This window comes from Schistocerca gregaria, chromosome 2 (genome assembly GCF_023897955.1).
Source record: "Schistocerca gregaria isolate iqSchGreg1 chromosome 2, iqSchGreg1.2, whole genome shotgun sequence".
Classification (NCBI taxonomy): domain Eukaryota; kingdom Metazoa; phylum Arthropoda; class Insecta; order Orthoptera; family Acrididae; genus Schistocerca; species Schistocerca gregaria.
Window position 1 is genome coordinate 985463600 of NC_064921.1, and position 22536 is coordinate 985486135.

The 22536-nt window shown below is 41.2% G+C and overlaps 1 protein-coding gene across 1 annotated transcript in view; it reads right to left on the reverse strand.

Annotated features, from left to right (window-relative positions):
• Nucleotides 1-8887: 8887 nt before the first annotated feature.
• The window catches only part of LOC126335469 (leukocyte elastase inhibitor-like), an 87625-nt gene continuing 73976 nt past the window's right edge, over nt 8888-22536 (reverse strand). The window contains exons 7-8 of the mRNA XM_049998783.1: nt 14429-14570; nt 8888-9310 (exon numbers count right to left, since the gene is read on the reverse strand). Of these exons, the coding sequence (XP_049854740.1) occupies nt 9156-9310; nt 14429-14570 (297 nt within the window). The 3' untranslated portion in view covers nt 8888-9155. The remainder of the gene's footprint in view (nt 9311-14428; nt 14571-22536) is intronic.

Genomic DNA, 22536 nt, shown 5'->3' on the forward strand with positions numbered 1-22536 from the left:
CACAGTCAAATGCCTTTGACAGATCACAAAATATACCAGTTGCCTGCAATTTTTTATCTAATGAATGTAGCACATTTTCACTGTGAGTGTAGATAGCCTTCTCAATATCAGGACGTTTTAGAAATCCCAATTCTGACTTTGACAGTATGTTATTTGAGATACGATGGTTGTAAAGTCGATTGTACATTACTTTTTCTAAGATTTTTGAGAATGCTGGCAAAAGTGAAACTGGACCGAAATTTGATGCTATTTCTTTATCTCCCTTCTTAAACAGTGGCTTAACTTCAGCATATTTTAACCATTCAGGAAATATTCCACTGATAAACGACGGGTTACACAGATAGCTTAAGATGTTATTTAACTCAGAATCACATACTTCAATTATCTTTGCTGATATTTAATTATAATCACTAGATGTTTTTGATTTTAAAGATTTTATGATGGACATTATTTCTGCTGGGGTAGTGAGGGTCAAATTCGTATTATGTAAGTTACTTGAAATGTCTGGTCTGAGGTATTCCATAGCAGCATCTACAGAACCTGACAACCCCATCTTTTCAGTAACAGTTATGAAATGTTTGTTAAAAAGTTTTGCAACACTATACACATCTGTCACCAATGTATCATTTACTCTTAACGCTATTTGTCCCTCATCATGTCTGGTTCTCCTCCTTCACTATATCCCATATTGTCTTTATTTTGTTATCTGATATGACTATCTTTTCCTTGTAATATATTTGCTTTGATGTCCATATTAGAGTCTCTAATGTTTTGCAGTATTTCTTGTAATGTGCTATAGCATCAACATCGGAACTGTTTCGGATTGACAGACACAATTTTCTTTTTGTTTTACAAGATACCCCTATTCCTTGAGTAATCCATGGCTTGCTTCATTGTAGACTTTTCTCTAACCTTGGTACGTTTTTGGGGAAAACAGTGTTCTAATAAGGTAAGCACTTTATTAGCAAAAGCGTTATATATTTCATTCATGCCATGAACACTGTAGACATGAGTCCATTGAATGTCTCTGAGGGGTGTCCTAAAATAATGAATTTTTGGCTTATTGATTACCCTCTTGAGCTCAGATTTAACAGATTTTATATCCTGTTCAGTATTAACATTTAACAGAAGGAACTGCATGTCATGGTCTGAGAGGCCATTGACTATTGGTTTTGTAATATAATTTTGTTCATTGGACTTTTCTATAAAGATATTATCAATGGCTGTTTGTGAGCAATTGGCTACCCTAGCGGGGAACTTTACAGTGGGAATTAAGTTGAATGATAGTGTTACTAACTCACATAAGTACTTATTGGGAGAGTCTTTAAGGAAATCTACATTGAAATCACCAGCAACCACAATTTTGTTTTGTTTTTGGTTGTTAAATGGGTCAGTACAGCTTCAAGGTGGTTTACGAACAGATTAAAGTTACCTGCAGGTGCTCAATATACACTTAATATTATGAAGGATTTTTAGTGAAATTATACTTCTGTTGCACATGCTTCCATATCCTATTCTAGGCAAAATTTATGAATGTCTATGTTCTTAAATTTATGACAGTTCCTGATGAATGTGGCAACTCCTCCTTTCTCCATTTCTGATCTACAAACTGAGATGCTAACCTAAACCCTGTAACACTTAAAAGTTCTATACCAATGGTCACATGATGTTCAGAGAGGCAGATTATGTCAGCTTGGTTTGAAGACTCTGATTGACCTACACAGATAATTAATTCATTAATTTTATTTCTCAGTCCTCGAATATTTTGATGCAATAAAGATAGCTGACATTTCACATTAACTGAGTTAAAATTGGGTACAGTTAAAATATCAGGTGACTTGAAAATTCTTAACCAATGGCTGTTTATGCTGATATAATAAGCTAGAATTTGACGGATTGTCTCAGTCCTAACCTCTATTAAAATTTCGCTTCTTTCTGACCTCACTACCCTAAAAAAGGGTCTTTTGTGAATGAATGCTATGTTTGCATTGTGTGCACGATTCCACCTAGCACACATAACGCAGTTTGAACCCGACCTGTAAGGCAATGTGCTATTACTCACGAAGGGTTTAGACTTCAGAAGAATAGCTGCCATCATGTTCCTAAAATATTCTAATGAGGTAGGAAAGGGACCTCTATCTTAGAACAGACAAGAACTATTCCCTGTAATTGTATTTATTGGAATCACTTTTGCATATGTTGGGTCATTACAGTGCACAAGAACATTCTCAGGTGTCGCCTGTTTAGAGAAGGAGATTCTGGTATTAAACTTCTCAAATAACATAAAATATAACAGATCAATAATACTAAACAAATCAGGGTAGTTAATTATTTTACTTGGGAGAAAGACTCTCTGGTAAAAGACTGTCCTAATGTCTAGCTGAACAATGTTACCATCTCTAATATATTTTATTCTTCCCCCACAAATGTTAACCAAACGTGACCATCAAGCACACGAACGAAATACCTTAATTTCTGGAAATACTACAAGGAGGACAGGTCTTTCTAATTTGAGATTCCTATCACTGGAGCAAAAACGTGCTTGTGTTACGACTTTTACATTTAATGGTGTGCTGTGTTCTTTACCTTGTGTTGCACAGCGTCGTCGGCTTGGTTGCTGCCATATGTCGTCGGATCTGTAAATCTACCAAAATCCTATACTGAGCCTGAATGATTCAGCATCAGCAAACTTGCCCTACGTTTTCGTGAAGCCAAAAACGTCAACTTCACCCTAGTCTACTTTTGATGGCTAAGCACACGCGCCATGTGTTACTCTGCCCTCGTTGTTCTTACAAGATTTTAACTATATTGGCTCTCTTCGTTCTCCACTCAGGAGATTTTCGTAAAGAATTCAGGCAGCTCTTGATTGAATTTTGGAGCCGGGTGAACAAAGTGTTCACACCAATATATCTCCCTTCCCGGTCGTCATGTCAGAGAGGGATGCCCTTCGATCATACTAGAAGACGTCTCAAAGGAAGGTGCCTTGTCGCACTGGGCAGTTGTACGTCTCCTCAACCCAGCCTCCCTTCTCTCTACAATGGGGTTGGACACTGGCTGGAACAGCCAGTGGCAGTCAATCTTTCATTTCTAATGGCCATGGGTGCCCAATCAGCAAATGGCTCACGAAGTATAGTGCCATATAATTGGCTGTCTTTCAAATGAACAGCCAGGTCCGTTAACCCCTTTATTAACATCTCATCATCCACAAGAGTGGTAAGTTACGTCGCTCACATGATGTACTGTTCTTCCCCCAGTTCTCTGCCGTGCCTGCCACCTGCGCTTAACCTTGACTAGGCTGCGGCTGTCACAGCGTGCCTAACTAAAACTGGCTTCCCCTCCACTGATGCTTCCATCCTGTTTCTTAAACCTGCAAATTTATGTAAGGGAGCTATTCTCGTCTCTATCGATGCCACGTGTACTAAATGTGAAAAATGTGAAGTATACACAAAAAACCGATCCCATGCTGCAAAACCAGCGTCTTGAAACTCTATAAACGACATGTAAAACTGAGGCACCTGACATGTATGGTTTCAAAAAGCCTGACACCTTACAACTAGCATGAAATGAAATGTAATGGGCAGCAAAATTTAGATAGTTCACTTCAGCGAACTTGAAATAGCGCAAAACTAATTTTAATCCTCAGACCAGATTTTACGTGAAAAAAAAAATTGCATGTGCTTCAGTACTACAACAGGGGGTTCCCAAACGAGATTCTTTACAGCACATTTCTCCGTGCTACATCACTTTATAAACTATGTTTTTGGCTCATACCGGATTTTAAGTGCGTATTTTACGTGTAGAAGTAGGAAAACTTTCAATCCCTGTACCTAGGAAGCGGATTAAGGTGTGAAGCAAATTTTCAAGGTTGTTCGAGATCGAAATCTTAGGAATAAATCGTAAACATTACAGCCATTTGCTGTGCATAGCCGTTTCGGAAAATTTGAAAACAGGGAGATGGTTCTTCTAGATAAATGGCTAGAGAATATACCGTTAAAATTTGAGCGATTTTCTGAAGTTATTTACTATTTAGATGTAGAGGTAGGGTAACTTTGAACATCTGTATTTTGGACGCGGATAAAGATATAGAGAACATTTTCTAGGATGTTAGAGATTGTGATCTTAGAAATAAATTGCAAATATTTCAGCCATTTGCTATGCATAAGCACCTTGAAATCCTCAGCTGTGGTTTGGTGCACTGCTGACCGTGATGATACAGTAAAAAGTCATTTTTGTGGGGTCTTCTGAGAAGCTGCCCATTAACTAATGGTGGCTCCCTAAGTCCCATCAAGCCCAAAGTAGACGACATCAAATGCGAAAAAAAAAAAACGATTTGCTCCATGTGCCTAATTAGGTGGCAGTATCTAATATTCATACTCTGACACTGTATTTTAGGATATCGACATTAAGAAATTGTTCTGTTGTGTATGCAAATGGTTCCTAGCCCGAGGACTATCCAAAAGACTTGACCCTAGCTTTTTACCACAACAGAACCCAAGGTATGAGCACCAGAAAATCTTGTTTTTATGCGTGATGTTTTCGAAAATATTAAGTACGCATGCTGTTGCATGCATACTGATAATAATCATCAAATGATGAAACAGCATCCCCACCATAAGCTAGTAAGGTGCCAAGTTGAATGAATGTCAATTTCGCACCTTACATGAGAGATTGTGTTGTGGTTGGCAGGAGAGCCAACACCGTGTTACTAGAGGAGGTAGAAATGCATGCGTTTTAGCTCACGCAGGCTGGCGTGAGGTCTGGAACAGGACAAGGAAATTAGAATTTAGAAAAAGCGGACGTAGCTGGTGGAATACTTAACTTTAATCCATTAACGAAGAAAGTCGCTCTTGACGGTACATGATTCACAATATCAATGGTAACTGAATATGGCGCCTTGCTAGGTCGTAGCAAATAACGTAGCTGAAGGCTATGCTAAACTATCGTCTCGGCAAATGAGACCGTATTTTGTCAGTGAACAATCGCTAGCAAAGTCGGCTGAACAACTGGGCGAGTGCTAGGAAGTCTGTCTAGACCTGCCGTGTGGCGGCGCTCGGTCTGCAATCACTGATAGTGGCGACACGCGGGTCCGACGTATACTACCGGACCGCGGCCGATTTAAAGGCTACCACCTAGCAAGTGTGGTGTCTGGTGGTGACACCACAGATTGTATACGTTGTAACAAGTAGATGAATATGTCACCTGGCATACTTTGGCTATAATGAGCAGATTTGTCTAGCAAAATGTACAGTATGGAATGCGAAGGGATGACACTCAATTCGATGGTATTGACACACTATACCCAAATCCTGCATTCCAAGAAGCATAAGGTGAAAAAAGCTGCTGGAGGAAATGTTTTGTTTGGGAGCAGACGTGAGTTGTGTCGTCACGCCCCTAGTAAAACGGAACACTTCTAAAATGGGGTTGGTGACCTGTGGCGAGAGGGACAATGAACACGCCGGGCGACACACCAAGGAGAGCAGCTAGTAGGCCAGTGCTGCTTGTGGTGGATAAATTCTTCAGAAAACTGTCTTGGGGAACTTCCAGATGGATACAAACAGACCATCGATGCAGCTGATAACATGAAATGTATGTGGTACGCACGTGATATATGTGTGTAACTTTTAGGAGTCAGGAGCAGGTGCAAAATGTCCGAGTGGCTGAAATCAACTCGGGAAGGGTAGACAGGGGCAATATTTCGAAGCAGTTTAAAGGTAGGTTCAAAATGGTTCAATGGCTCTAAGCACTAGGGGACTTAACATCTAAGGTCTTCAGTCCTCTAGACTTAGAACTACTTAAACCTAACTAACCTAAGTACATCACACACCTCCAAGCCAGAGCCAGGATTCGAACCTGTGAGCGTAGCAGCAGCTAAAGGTAGGTCCTTTGCGATTGGCAGAGGTAGTTTTCACAAGATGAAAGGAACGCTTCCACTGGTCTCGAAAAGCCTTGACGTGAAGCACGAAAGTACACAGGTGGGGGACAGTTTGCTGCGAAAGACACAAGACCGAAAACTTCGGGGACTCTACTCTAAACCAACGTCAAGTGTAGAACAGGGCGCATCACGCTCTGTACGAACCCAAAAGAGGAAATTTGTGTGAACACTGTGTTCACTTTGGCTGACATTCAGCTATGAATTAGCTGAAGAGTCGTTGAGCTCCGCTAGTGGAGAAACGAAACAGCTATGTAGTTGAAACTTGTGTGCCGGTCTGAGACTCGAACTCGTGACCTTTGCCTTTCGCGGGCAAGTGCTCTACCAACTGAGCTACCCAAGCACGCCTCACGCCCCGTCCTCAGAGCGTTAAATCCGCCAGTACCTCGTCTCCTACCTTCCAAACTTCACACAAGCTCTCCTCTCCATACCAGCGCACACTCCGCTGTAGAGTGAAAATTTCATTCTAGAAACAACTGCCAGGGTCTGGCTAAGCCTTGTCTCCGCAATATCCTTTCATCCAGGAGTGCTAGTCCTGCATGGTTCGCACGAGGACTTCTGTGAAGTTTGGAAGGTAGGAGACGGATACTGGCAGAAGTAAAGCTGTGAGTACCGGGCGTTAGTCGTACTTCGGTAGCTCAGATGGTAGAGCACTTGCCCGCGAAAGGCAAAGGTCACGAGTTCGAGCCTCGGTCCGGCACACAGTTTTAAGTTTCATATCAGCGTACACTCCGATGTAGAGTGAAAATTTCATTCCAGCTGTGTAGTTAGTTGTTCTTGCGAGAACTGAGAGCACATTGCTGCACCATCTATGCACGTGTATATCTCCATATTTTCCAGACGGGAGATGAGCGCACGTTTTCTCGCCTAACGAGAAACGTAAGACAGATTCAGCGGATGAAATCAGTAAGGATTGTATAGGACTTTCAGAGGGCGAGAGCAGCCATGCAGCCAATAGCACATTGCAGCTAAAAGGTAATTGCCGCTGGCAGAGCCATAAACTTGTTGGTTCACCACCTTGTGTCCACTGTGAACTCGAGCAACATTGAGTAACATTTTTTTCATCTTGTCACAAAAACCAACCATTCTCCATAGTCTTGATTAGCATTCTAAATACACTCCTGGAAATGGAAAAAAGAACACATTGACACCGGTGTGTCAGACCCACCATACTTGCTCCGGACACTGCTAGAGGGCTGTACAAGCAATGATCACACGCACGGCACAGCGGACACACCAGGAACCGCGGTGTTGGCCGTCGAATGGCGTTAGCTGCGCAGCATTTGTGCACCGCCGCCGTCAGTGTCAGCCAGTAGTTTCCCGTGGCATACGGAGCTCCATCGCAGTCTTTAACACTGGTAGCATGCCGGGACAGCGTGGACGTGAACCGTATGTGCAGTTGACGTACTTTGAGCGAGGGCGTATAGTAGGCACGCGAGAGGCCGGGTGGACGTACCGCCGAATTGCTCAACACGTGGGACGTGAGGTCTCCACAGTACATCGATGTTGTCGCCAGTGGTCGGCGGAAGGTTCACGTGCCCGTCGACCTGGGACCGGACCGCAGCGACGCACGGATGCACGCCAAGACCGTAGGATCCTACGCAGTGCCGTAGGGGACCGTACCGCCACTTCCCAGCAAATTAGGGACACTGTTGCTCCTGGGGTATCGGCGAGGACCATTCGCAACCGTCTCCATGAAGCTGGGCTACGGTCCCGCACACCGTTAGGCCGTCTTCCGCTCACGCCCCAACATCGTGCAGCCCGCCTCCAGTGGTGTCGCGACAGGCATTAATGGAGGGACGAATGGAGACGTGTCGTCTTCAGCGATGAGAGTCGCTTCGGCCTTGGTGCCAATGATGGTCGTATGCGTGTTTGGCGCCGTGCAGGTGAGCGCCACAATCAGGACTGCATACGACCGAGGCACACAGGGCCAACACCCGGCATCATGGTGTGGGGAGTGATCTCCTACACTGGCCGTACACCTCTGGTGATCGTCGAGGGGACACTGAATAGTGCACAGTACATCCAAACCGTCATCGAACCCATCGTTCTACCATTCCTAGACCGGCAAGGGAACTTGCTGTTCCAACAGGACAATGCACGTCCGCATGTATCCCGTGCCACCCAACGTGCTCTAGAAGGTGTAAGTCAACTACCCTGGCCAGCAAGATCTCCGGATCTGTCCCCCATTGAGCATGTTTGGGACTGGATGAAGCGTCGTCTCACGCGGTCTGCACGTCCAGCACGAACGCTGGTCCAACTGAGGCGCCAGGTGGGAATGGCATGGCAAGCCGTTCCACAGGACTACATCCAGCATCCCTACGATCGTCTCCATGGGAGAATAACAGCCTGCATTGCTGCGAAAGGTGGATACACACTGTACTAGTACCGACATTGTGCATGCTCTGTTGCCTGTGTCTATGTGCCTGTGGTTCTGTCAGTGTGATCATGTGATGTATCTGACCCCAGGAATGTGTCAATAAAGTTTCCCCTTCCTGGGACAATGAATTCACGGTGTTCTTATTTCAATTTCCAGGAGTGTAGTACCGAACATAGAACCGAAATCGGATGATTTGTCGTAATATTGACCATCTTCACAGTGTAGTAGTAAGAATAACCTCACAGAAATTGTGATATTGCTGTGTTCAGGGTTATTTCTTTTAAACAGGACATAATGCGTTATATTGACAACCTGTGTTATGTGTCATTATGTAAATTCGTGTACTTCTTTGACAATAATTCTGAAAGTAAACAAATTGTGTACAACTAAACACCGATGTGCTCTGTCATAGAATAAGGGTCCGCTCCTAACCCCAGCCCTTAATTCTACAGACTCTAACGCACTCACAGGGTGTTTTTGCTGATGTCTGACGAATGGAAAAAGGAGTGGAGTGTCAGTAGCTACAAGAAATAAAAGTATATCATGGCTTTAAATTAAAGTAAAATTAATGAGGAAAAAATTGCAGAAAAGGCGTTTGCAATTTATTTTTAGTTTGAGGGTAGATCTAACATTCAGTGTAAATCTGTGTAGTCGAGAGGCAACGTTTAAGATAATTATAAAACTACAAACAACAATGAAAACTTAGAAACATGGTGTATCTCAGTATTTATTCCAAACGCAGAAAATAAATTTTTACAGTACTATGCGAAATTTTAAGTTATTTGGGCATTGTGCAGTACGCACGTCCGAAGTGCTGCAGACCTTAGGCTAGGCAACATGTTCACATTACGATGTTGATGGAGGGTCCACGTAACGTCCCGCGAACAGCACAGTTTTTGTCCGCTGGTCCAGTATGAGGAACAGGAAGGGGTGATCCGCTTTAAAGATGATGGGTTGTGGCCCCCCAATTTGAAGGGAGGCTGGAACGGCAACCAACACAGCTGCAAAAGAATGCATCGCGTAACATTTGCTTTAATAACACTAGTCTGCGTGATATAAGATGACCTATGTGTTATTAATTAATATTTTTACATAGTTTCCAAAACTGTTCTTCATTTAATTCCAATAGTGTACAGTTTATTCACAAAACAGAAATTTTTTTCTTTTCTGATTACAGGAATTTTATTTGGACAGCAGGTTGGATACACGAATATGTCCTGTCTTTTTTTGTGTTTGAGTGAGGGAACTTCGCACAACAAAAGCATTGGAAGTTTTAGCGCCAAGGACAAACAACATTTTGCATGAACCGCACATAAACTACCAAAATATTGCTTAAAACACTACATTCTAGTTTCGGCTTTATGAATCAGTGTGTAATGGCTGCTTCATAAGATGGATCCTGTTGTAAGTGCCTTTGTTTCATCAGTAAATGAATATTGAAAGTTGGAATTTTTGTTGGTCCCCAAATTCACAGTTTTATGGAGGATCATGGATCTAAGAATGCAATGGATGTTACAGAAAAAGATGCATGATCTGCCATCAGGCCTGCTATTGAAAACTTTGTAGGTGATAAAAGATATTCAAATTACAAAAATACAGTCAGAACAAAGTTGGTACATTCCAAACAGTTGTGTTGTAACATGAGTGTAAAAGTGCACTTCCTACAATCGCGTATTAACTACTTCCCTGAAAAACTGGGACATTGCTGAGCAGAGCAACGAAAATGCTTCGACCAGGACATCAAGGAAATGGAAAAGAGGTAATAGGGGAGTTGAAGTGAAATTGCGATGGCCTACTATTGTTTGATGTTATAGATGAACATTAAAGTTGAAGGTTCCGTGATGAAAACAAAAGAGGGAATGTTTGAAAATTATACGTAACAGAGTACTAGTAATTTTGCTTAGACATCTGTTTGTAATATTTTAATGTGTGTCTAAAAATAAAACAATAATATTAAAAATATATCCTTGATTGAAAATTTATTGCAATGCGCGTGCTTCAATTACTATAGTCTTTAAAATGTGAGATAATGTTTTGCGAAAAATGTTGTCATGATACAACCAAATGAAATTAATTTTCGTAAGAAGAACTACGTATTCTAGACGTTATTTTTGAAGATTAATAGGACAAAATTTTTAAAACTGCAGCTTTGTGTTATATTCACTTTTCAAGACAAATTCGAATCTGATTCAATAGAAATAATCAATAAGAAAAATTCGGCTCCTTTTGTCACGTATATGTTACGCAAATCAGTTGCGAGATAATAAGATGCCACCGAGTGTAATGAAATAAACAAATGCGTTTTTAAAATTAATAGATTTATCCTTTTTGTCTGTGCATTGGCTTCAATTGCAGAACATATATTGAGGCATCTCATGTGTGTTGAAGTAAGTTAATCACTTAAATTTAGCATGCCAAGTATCCCAGTATCCCAGAAAGATGTGGACTATTTCTGATACTGCAATCCGACAAGGAAACATTATTTAAAATTATATTGCTCTTCATTACTGTCGGTCAGCACATTTAGTTCACTTTTGAGATGCCAAGAAAAAAAAAGCGATCTTGATACACACAGAAGGATTTTTAGAATTACTTACATGCTAAATTTCGTCTAATTTCTACTGTTTTTTTCTGCAAGTGAAAGGCAATGTCATTACAGAAAGTAAATAAAAAATTTTACTGAAAAATTTCAGCTGTCATGGTGATGGTATATTTCCGGACTACCTGCTGCGTTTTCCAAGATGTAGAATCTATTTCCACTTAATGATAAAGGAAGGTCATTTACACCATGTAGCTTGGACTGGAGTGGACCTAGGATTAAATCCTCTGGAACGCTCGATATCATTCATTAAGAAAAGTGAAGGAATTGCTTAAAAAGATATCCAGTTTTCCATGCACCTGACATAAGTCTATGCACATATTTCCTCTGCTTCTTCAGAAAAATAGGCCAAAGATTACCTGCATAAAGTGGATAGCTATCGGCATTGGCCCAGCAGTCTGTATTATTATTCATCACTTACCACACCTAAAGCATACCTGGATATGGCCTATGAGAAAATTAGAAATACTGTACATTTTAGACAAATTCCTAGCGGGGAATTGCTCCTAGATGCATATTTTTATGAGCAGTACGGAGCTACACATTATGTATCGCAGTTTTTTTAGCGAATGAAAGCTATACATTACGTGTTGCAGTTTTCTTAGCGAATAAGGTTGTTTACTTCTATCCTGCTGAACAAAGGTTCTGTAATATATCAAAAAAGCAAAATCTATTTTTCTCATTATGTTAAGTCCATCAGCATCATCGTCAGAAACATTTCCAGATTTATGATGCGCTAATATTTCCATTCTATTCATCGACACTAGATTTTGATGGAATTCCACACATAAATTTTGGATGTTAATTGCAGTATTATGTAGGACTGTCATTATAAATCGATTTTGTAATATTAAATTATTTGAATACAAATTGCACTTGATGTTGACTCGATATGCAGTGTCCCATATATCTGGTTGTTGTTGTTGTAGTCTTCAGTTCAAAGACTGGTTTGATGCAGTTCTCCGTGCTACTCTATCCTGTGCAACCTTCTTCGTCTCCAACTTACATCCTTCTGAATCTGCTTAATGCATTCACGTCTTGGTATTCCTCTACGATTTTTAACCTTCACGTTTCCCTCCAATACTAAATTTGTGAGCCCTTGATGCCTCAGAACATGTCCTACCAACCGATCCCTTTCCTAGTCAAGTCGCGCCACAAATTCCTCTTCTCCCCAATTCTATTCACTACCTCTCCATTAGTTATGTTATCTACCCATCGCGTCTTCTGCATTTTTCTTCAGCACCACATTTCGATAGCTTCTATTCTCCTATTGTCTAAACTAGTTATCGTCCATGTTTCACTTCCATACATGGCTACAGTCCATAAAAGTACTTTCAGAAATTACTTCACGACACTTAAATCTAAACTCAATGTTAACAAATTTCTCTTCTTCGAAAACGCTTTCCTTGTCACAGCCAGTCTACATTTTATATCCTCACTACTTCGACCATCACCAATTATTTGGCTTCCCAAATAGCAAAACTTCTTTACCACATTGTCTCATTCCCTAATCGAATTCCTTCAGCATCACCTAATTTAATTAGACTACATTCCATTATCCTCGTTTTGCTTTTGTTGATGTTAATCTTGTATCCTCCTTTCAAGACTCTGTCCATTCCGTTCAGCTGCTCTTCCAATGTCGTCGGCAAACCTCAAAGTTTCTATTCCTTCTCCATGGATTTCAATTCCTACACCAAATTTTTCTTTTGTTTCCTGTACTGCTTGCTCACTTTACAGATTGGATAATATCGGGGATAGGCTACAACCCTTTCTCACTCCCTTCTCAACCACAGCTTCCCTTTCGTGCCCCTGACTCTTATCACTGCCATCTGCTGTCTGTACAAATTGTAAATAGCCTTTCACTCCCTGTATTTTACCTCTACCACCTTCAGAATTTGAAAGAGAGTATTCCAGTCAACACTGGCAAAAGCTTTCTCTAAGTGTAAAAATGCTAGAAATGTAGGTTTGCCTTCCCTTGATCTAACTTCTAATATAAGTCTTAGAGTCAATATTGCCTCGCATGTTCCAACAATTCCACGGAATCCGAGATCGGCATCTACCAGTTTTTCCATAAAAAGTTCGTGGTAGTACTTTCAAACCGTGACTTATTAAACTGAAAATTACACCTGTCAACACCTACTTTCTTTGGGACTGGAATTATTATATTCTTCTTGAAGTCTGAGGGTATTTCGCCTGTCTCATACATCTTGCTCACCAGATGGAAGAGGCTGGCTGTCCCAAGGCTATCAGTAGTTCTAATGGAATGTTCTCTACAACTGGGGCCTTCTTTCGACGTAGTTGCTCTGTCACATTCTTCATGCAGTATCATATCTTCCATTACATCTTCATCTACGTTCTCTTCCATCTCCACAATATTGCCCTCAAGTACATCGTCCTTGGATAGATCCTCTATATACTCCTTTCACCTTTTTCGTTTCTCTTCTTTGCTTACGACTGGTTACAAGCGAAAACTTTCGTTGGGATTTAGGCAGGAAATTGGCAACTTAGAAATAAAACCGGCTGATACCTCAGTTAATTTAAATGACCCTCTTCACCTATTCCTGACTTCTTCATATTTTCATGATTACACTTATAACTGTCAAACAACTGTGAGGTCTACAAACTGTGAGATTAGAGGCCGTGTACAGGAGAGGTTGCTACTTTGCCGTGCATCTAACAGATGCTTGCAGTTTTTTGAAATTAGTTATTTGCATGATCTATAGAAAGACTAGACACCAACTTGTTCAGCTGTTCTTCAAACTTTATTCTCCACTGTAAATACTGAGGTATGCTCCGCAAAGTGAGCCATATACTTTAGTGTGGAAAAAAATCTTGATTTCTTTATGTGTTATCAACGACGAGAAAATACAATAATCGTAGACACAATTGTGAAGTATTATTACTGTAGAAACGTAACTCACTTGAATATGTCTACGTATGCCATATGATGACAGAGCGTCAGCTATTTTCAGTTGTTCATAACATCTTTATTTGCAGTAACAGTCGCAAAGAACTTTAACAGCAATTGAGGAAATTTTATAACTATTCGTTTTGTCTGTCTCAGGTCCACGACCGATTTCGATAATAACTTTATCTCCATGGTTTTCTGGAAGCAATGGCATGATATTAGTCTTATTACCAATAACAGTCACGTCGTTTTTATGGAAGCTGACGAGTAAATAAAGTTGAGTGATGGAACATAATGAGCTGCAAATGGCAAATGAGAATTCATTTCTCGCAACTCACTTTCAGAAGTAAAAGTTGTTCAGCCGTATACACATTCGATGCGTCAACTACACCGTTCCCATTCACCTAATTATTTTACCCGTTCTTTCTTCTACCAGACTGTTTACATAAGCTGATAGAGATCTGACTGACCTCTCGGTTTTGTCTTGATAACGAAGGAAAAGCAAAAGCTCTGAAGAAAGACGTTTTGGTGAAGTATGTCATGCTAAATTCAAGACATGTAAATCCTGTGATTGAGAACACATCAGACAATTTAGAGTTAAGCGTCTCTTACCGGTAGCAGCGGCGGCTTCCGTTCCCTTCTCGTTGACTTCAACGAAAGCCTTGTGCAGGACCTTGTCGACCTTAAGTCGCTCTTCGTCAGTAATTCCAGTGAAATTTGCAGCGTAGTCATCAAACATATCAACCATTCCAAGCTGAAAAATGGATACAGACTAAAGTTATGACAACATTTGAGCGTCATTAAAAATTAACCAAAATAATGGTGTTTCTTTGGGATAGTCTATGTTGACCGTAGTGCCAGTCAATGTTGTTACTTCGAGCGTCGTAGTGTAGGCAACCCTGCCTGCAAGGTGTTAGCAAAGGCCCGAATTTCGCCTAACCGGACCAAAATGGCCTTCCGAACTATGTCTCAGTGCATGCTGGTTGCTTTTTCCAGAGTTATTAAAGAAAATTTCTGGCAGATTAAAACTGTGTGCCGGACCGAGACTTGTACTCGGGACGGTCTGTCGCCCCTCGGTGTCATGTTTTTCACGAAAATAAGCTGCCAAATACTGCGCACCAAACATCCGTCAAACAAGTCAGGAACGCATAATGTTGATTTTATTATTAACCGCTCCTTATGCGATTTGTTCAGTAGAGCAAGAGGTGTACAGTAACAGATTGACTCCTAGTGGTCAAAACTGGAACAACTCTTTTTCCAGCGCATTTCGGTTCCGCATTAAGGCTTTAGCATATCAACGAAGTTTGACTGCCATACGATCATTACAGCACACAGTGGACCTCCGTAAGTAGCGGTACATTGATTACGAGGGTTGGAACTTTAATAGTGGCAACTGTTTGTTTACAGCTCGTACAAAATAGATACGTGTTTCAATGTTTTACTGACCTTCAGAGTGGTCACCAGCATTGTGTATAACCCGTTGCCAGCGATGTGGAAGTCGTAGGATACTCTGAACAGTGCTAGTTGTGTTGACAGATGGAGCAGCGTGGCCCATTGCCCGACGAATTTCTATCAGTTCTGAAGCGAATGCCTTGAAGTGTTTCCTTCAGTTTAGAAATAGAATTGACATGAGGGCTTAGGTCAAGGAGTGCAGTAGGTGGTTTAGCTCTTAGCAGCCCCGTCAGTGAAACAAGTCAGTAAGAGCTTGCACTGTACGTGCTTCAATATTGTCCTGCAAAATAATTCCCAGGTCCTGCAGAAAGTGTCATCACTTCTGTCTATATGCTGTTCAGTTTTGGAACACAACCTACGACCTCCTTAGAGACAGAAGTGATGACTCTTTCTGAACGGCCTGACCGTCAAATGGTTCAAATGGCTCTGAGCACTATGGGACTCAACTGCTGTGGTCATCAGTCCCCTAGAACTTAGAACTACTTAAACCTAACTAACCTAAGGACATCACACACATCCATGCCCGAGGCAGGATTCGAACCTGCGACCGTAGCAGTCGCACGGTTCCGGACTGCGCGCCTAGAACCGCGAGACCACCGCGGCCGGCCTGGCCTGATCGTCATTTAGCAGGGGCTGTAAGTACTGTACCACATACTCCACTTCCCTGACTTAAGCTCTCGTGAGTTCAACTCGATTTCTAAACTGAAGGAAACACTTCACGGCATTCCCGCTACAAATTCGTCGGGTATTAGACCGCGCCGCTCGAACTGTCAACACAACTGGCACTGCTAAGAGTATCCTACGACTTCCACATCGCTGACAATGGGTTGTACACAATGCTAATGACTACTTTGAAGGTTAGTAAAACTTTGAAACACGTATCTATTTTGTACGAGCTGTAAATAAATAGTTGCCACTATTAAAGTTCCAACCCTCCTATAAACACCTGGTACTTCAGGATCAACTGGAGGCCGAGTCACGTCCTCAACGAGAGTGCTTCGGATATTGGCCCGCAGAGGGTACTGTCCACCATTGTCCAGGAGCGCCGAGCCTGGAGATCGTTGATTGAACCGTGACATCACGGCCGCCTCACGATCCTTCCGCAGTGCAGCAGAACTGCCCACGGCCCTCTCGCTTCTGCTGACTGCGTCCGCACTTTGCTGACCCGACGGAACTGCCTGCGTCTAGGGTAGACAATCACATATTTCTGATTAATAAACGTTTTGTTGTGAATAACGATTTCTTGACGCCATCGAGCGTGAACAGATCCTTTTCACGGCACCCTGCGTGGTTCAAACCTGACAGCCGTAGTGGTCAGGGTCTGGCACCTACAGTACCGAAAACGGACAATTCCTACACATATATGTATGTATAATATTGTATTGTCAGTTGGTCCACATATAGGGTTGATAGCTCGAATTGCAGCCACAGGATAGGAAAAGCGTGTAGGGTAGTGAGTCTGTGTGATGGAAACAAAAGCGCGCCACTAGAAAGGTGCAGAATACAAGGAGGGTATGCCAACTGAGAATGAAGTACCGACCGGTCGTTTGCCGTCGGACTGCGCACGTTCCAGCATGGAGGCGAGGCTGAAATATCTACAGTTCCAAGTAATTAGCGCCTCTGATAGATGATGGCCCCGTGTCTAAAGATGTGGGGAAAATTACAAAGACTGGTTCAGATGCAGCTACTACTTTCATTTCGTGCAATTTGTCATGTTACATCTGGCTTTCAGAAATCACGTTCGAGATTTTCTTATGGTCTCACTCGCTACGCACAAACCATTAGCTCTTAAGAAAAAGTTAACCGTTTTTATTGGAAATGTAATGTAGTTTTCGCTGGAGCCCATGGTTTTCCAGTTATTCAAGGCAAAAGTACAAAAGTGACTCACCGCCACCACCACAAACACATCCCTTACTAACCAGGATGTCTAGTATATTGTTCGTGACACTCCTTCCTAACACTGAACAAAAGTTACCGTGAACGCGAACAGTTCTGAGTATCCAACATTTTTTGGTCTCTATTCATTGGGCTGTTGCATCTTTAGCGTAGGCGGCTATTTCGTGAAATTATTAATCTAAAATGCCCCTGTGGGTAACGAAGGATAACCGACTGTTGTAAACTATACGCCTCAATTAATTACGTAGATCAATCTTATCCAAACTTAACTTTTACAAGAACAGTAGTTTCGTTGACAAAAGGCCTGATGCACAAAATGATGAAATTATTTATTTTATGCTGTTCAAATTCACAAAAACTGTTAGGTAAAATTTACACAAAAGTCAATTTTTTTGTAAACGCTGTACTATGCCGGTGGTGTAATAATACTAGTCAGTGGGGAAGTGAGAAGTCGCAAGTTTTCGTATGGTGGTAGTAGGAAGTGCCATGAACAACACACTGGAAATCTGTACCCATCTGGGAGCCAGGGTACGGTTATAGATGATTTTGGCTTTCTTCTCGAATAACTCGAAAACTACGATGACAAACGAAAACATGTTTTTGTTGTTGTGGTCTTCAGTCCGGAGACTGGTTTGATGCAGCTCTCCAAGATACTCTATCCTGTACATGCTGCTTCATCTCCCAGTACCTACTGCAACCTACATCCTTCTGAATCTGCTTACTCTATTCATCTCGTGGTCTCCCTCTACGATTTTTACCCTCCACGCTGCCCTCCAATACTAAACTGGTGATCCCTTGATGCCTCAGAACATGTCCTACCAACCGATCCCTTCTTCTAGTCAAGTTGTGCCACAAACTACTCTTCTCCCCAATCCTATTCAATACTACCTCATTAATTATGTGATCTACCCATCTAATCTTCAACATTCTTCTGCAGCACCACATTTCGAAAGCTTCTATACTCTTCTTATCCAAACTAGTAAACGTCCATGTTTCACTTCCATACATGGCTACCCTCCATACAAATACTTTCAGAAACGACTTCCTGACACTTAAATCTATACTCGATGTTAACTAATTTCTCTTCTTCAGAAACGCTTTGCTTGCCATTGCCAGTCTACATTTTATATCTTCTCTACTTCGACCATCTCAGTTATTTTGCTCCCCAAATAGCAAAACTCCTTTACTACTTTGAGTGCCTCATTTCCTAATCTAACTCCTCCAGCATCACCTGACTTAATTGGACTACATTCCATTATCCTCGTTATGCTTTTGTTGATGTCCATCTTATATCCTCCTTTCAAGACACTGTCCATTCCGTTCAACTTCTATTCCAAGTCCTTTGCTGTCTCTGACAGAATTACAATGTCATCGGCGAACCTAAACGTTTTTATTTCTTCTCCATGGACTTTAATACCTACTCCGAATTTTCTTTTGTTTCCTTTACAGGTTGCTCAATATACAGATTGAATAACATCGGGGATAGGCTACTACCCTGTCCCACTCCCTTCCCAACCGCTGCTTCCCTTTCATGTCCCTCGACTCTTGTAACTGCCATCTGGTTTCTGTACAAATTGTAAATAGCATTCCTCTCCCTGTATTTTACTCCTGCCACCTTCAGAATTTGAAACAGAGTATTCCAGTCAACATTGTCAAATGCTTTCTCTAAGTCTACAAATGCTAGAAACGTAGGTTTGCCTTTCCTTAATTTAGCTTCTAAGATAAGTCGTATGGTCAGTATTGCCTCACGTGTTCCGATATTTCTACGGAATCCAAACTGATCTTCCCCGAGGTCGGCTTCTACTAGTTTTTCCATTCGTCTGTGAAGAATTCGCGTTAGTATTTTGCAGCTGTGACTTATTAAACTGATAGTTCGGTAATTTTAACATCTGTCAACACCTGCTTTCTTTGGGATTGGAATTATTATATTCTTCTTGAATTCTGAGGGTATTTCGCCTGTTTCATACATCTTGCTCACCAGATGTTAGAGTTTTATCAGGACTAGCTCTCCCAAGGCTGTCAGTAGTTCAAATGGAATTTTGTCTACTCCTGGGGCTTTATTTCGACTCAGGTCTTTCAGTGCTCTGTCAAACTCTTCACGCAGTATCGTATCTCCCATTTCATCTTGATCTACATCCTCTTCCATTTCCAAAATATTGTCCTCAAGTACATCGCCCTTGTATAGACCCTCTATATACTCCTTCCACCTTTCTGCTTTCCCTTCTTTGCTTAGAACTGGGTTTCCATTAGAGCTCTTGATATTCATAGAGGTGGTTCTCTTTTCTCCAAAGGTCTCTTTAATTTTCCTGTAGGCATCATCTATCTTACCCCTAGTGAGATAAGCCTCTACATCCTTACATTTGTCTTCTAGCCATACCTGCATAGCCAATTTGCACTTCCTGTCGATCTCAATTTTGAGACGTTTGTATTCCTTTTTGCCTGCTTCATTTACTGCATTTTTATATTTTCTCCTTTCATCAATTAAATTCAGTATTTCTTCTGTTACCTGTGAATTTCTACTAGCCCTCGTCTTTTTACCTACTTGATCCTCTGCTGCCTTCACTACTTCATCCCTCAAAGCTACCAATTCTTCTTCTACTCTATTTCTTTCCCCCATTCTTGTCATTTGTTCCCTTATGCTCTCCCTGAAACTCTCTACAACCTCTGGTGCTTTCAGTTTATCCAGGTCCCATCTCCTTAAATTCCTACCCTTTTTGAGTTTCTTCAGTTTTAATCTATAGTTCATAACCAATAGATTGTGGTAAGACTCCACATCTGCCTCTGGAAATGTCTTACAATTTAAAACTTGGTTCCTAAATTTCTGTCTTACCATTATATAATCTATCTGAAACCTGTCAGTATCTCCAGGATTCTTCCATGCATACAACTTTCTTTTATGATTCTTGAACCAAGTGTTAGCTATGATTAAGTTGTGCTCTGTGTAAAATTCTACCAGGTGGCTTCCTCTTTCGTTTCTTACCCCCAATCCATATTCACCTACTACGTTTCCTTCTCTCCCTTTTCCTACTGACGAAATACAGTCACCCATGACTATTAAATTTTCGTCTCCCTTCAACTATCTGAACAATTTCTTTTATTTCATCGTACATTTCTTCAATTTCTTCGTCATCTGCAAAGCTAGTTGGCATATAAACTTGTACTACTGTGGTAGGCGTGGGCTTCGTATCTATCTTGGTCACAATAATGTGTTCACTATGCTGTCTGTAGTAGCTTACCCACATTCCTATTTTCCTATTCATTATTAAACCTACTCCTGCATTACCCCTGTTTGATTTTGTGTTTATAACCCTGTAGTCACCTGAGCAGAAGTCTTGTTCATCCTGCCACCGAACTGCACTAATTCCCACTATATCTAACTTTAACCTATCCATTTCCCTTTTTAAATTTTCTAACCTAAGTGCCCGATTAAGGGATCCGATCCGTAGAACGCCAGTTTTCTTTCTCCTGATAACGACATCCTCCTGAGTAGTCCCCCCCCCCCCCTCCCGGAGATCCACATGGGGGACTATTTTACCTCTGGCATATTTTACCCAAGAGAACGCCATCATCATTTAATCATACAGTAAAGCTGCATGCCCTCGGGAAAAATTACGGCTGTAGTTTCCCCTTGCTTTCAGCCGTTCTCAGTACCAGTACAGCAAGGCCGTTTTGGTTAGTGTTACAAGGCCAGATCAGTCAATCATCCAGACTGTGGCCCCTGCAACTACTGAAAAGGCTGCTGCCCCTCTTCAGGAACCACACGTTTGTCTGGCCTCTCATCAGATACCCTTCCGTTGTGGTTGTACCTACGGTACGGCTATCTGTATCGCTGAGGCACGCAAGCCTCCCCACCAACGGCAAGGCCCATGGTTCATGGGGGGGAACCAAAACATATCCCAGCACAAAACTCAACTACGTTACATTTTCTACAAGAACATGTTCTTAAATTTGTTTGTGGGACTAAAAACCTGCACATATAGAGCGAGAGAATACGAAAATGTCACACGCCGTTTTTGAAGATATAACAACGCGAGTTGTATAAAAAGACAGTGGTAGTATCCGTTGACGCGCCCTGTGTAGTCCAAGGCAAATGGAAATGAGAAAAAGTGCCTCGTGTGAGCTATGTAAACGCTAAGGCTATGTTTACGTATTACTATTCAACGTCCAGGCATCGCTTCGCATCGTCGCTACCCTTCCCTCTTTTTTTTTTTTTTTTTGTTTGTTTACTCTTCCCTCCTTTTTTTGTTTTGTTTAGTATTGTAAAACTGTATGAGTCATTTTATTCTGTGTTCATTTTTAAGTATATGGACCAAGTTTAATTTACGTGAGTAGCCAGACAGTTACTGACCCAAATCGTGTTATATGTGATAGGATTCTCATCCGTTATCTAAAATCTACCTTAATGTCATAAATTTTCTTAGCCAAGAGCGTCCGATATTTGCCAGGAAAGAGTTTACCGAATGAATAAAGCAAAATATTTCATATTAAGCTACTGCACAATATCGAATAGGACTTGAAATTCGTAAGAATATAAATGTCAGTTTGAAAATAATTTAGTTTGGTAGCACTATTCAACTGACATTTTAAGTAAGTGTTTAGATTTTGTACAGAAAATATTGTTTCGTAAGTGTAACAAATGTATTTTCATTTATATGTAGTTGTGAAAATGGAACGTCTATGTAGCATAAGTAGGTCGTCAGGATATATTTCGTTGTTGGTTTATTCAGATGCATCCTGCGTATTTCTGTAATCGTTAACGACAGGGAGTGGTTTCCTTATCAATTACTATCCTATAATGAAATGAAAATTCAGCACTTTAGTTTCCTTGAAACAAATTTCTCAAGGATCAGTTACTGAAGAAATTAATTACTTACTTTAATGTTGGGTTTAAATATTACAATTTCCTTGCTTTCTACGTTTTCGTTTTGAATTGGCGATCCTAATTTTACATTGCTACAACTTGTGACAAAATCTTTGTGCAGCCTAACAGAAACGCTTCACAGATCGCATTTTTTACTTTGTTTGCTTCCTGGGACGTACTTCGGGGATGAATAAATGACTCTTATCCAGTAAACAAACAGTTAATAACACAATCACGATCAAAATGTTGAAAAATAGCAGCTCGCGAATTGCTGAATTGTGAGTTGGTATTAGGTCTGTCGTATGGTAATGTGCAGCATACAAAACATATGACTCGAAACAGAACAAGTGTAATCAATGAGTTGGATCTGGACTTGAAACTGGTTTCAAGCGTATGCAGTCTTAGTAAACAGTTGTGACAGGTCAGAAAACATTCAAATATCTTGCCTCTCACTACATTGTTACAGTTGCATTTACATTCAATGTTACCGTGGGTATCGCAATGCATTTGT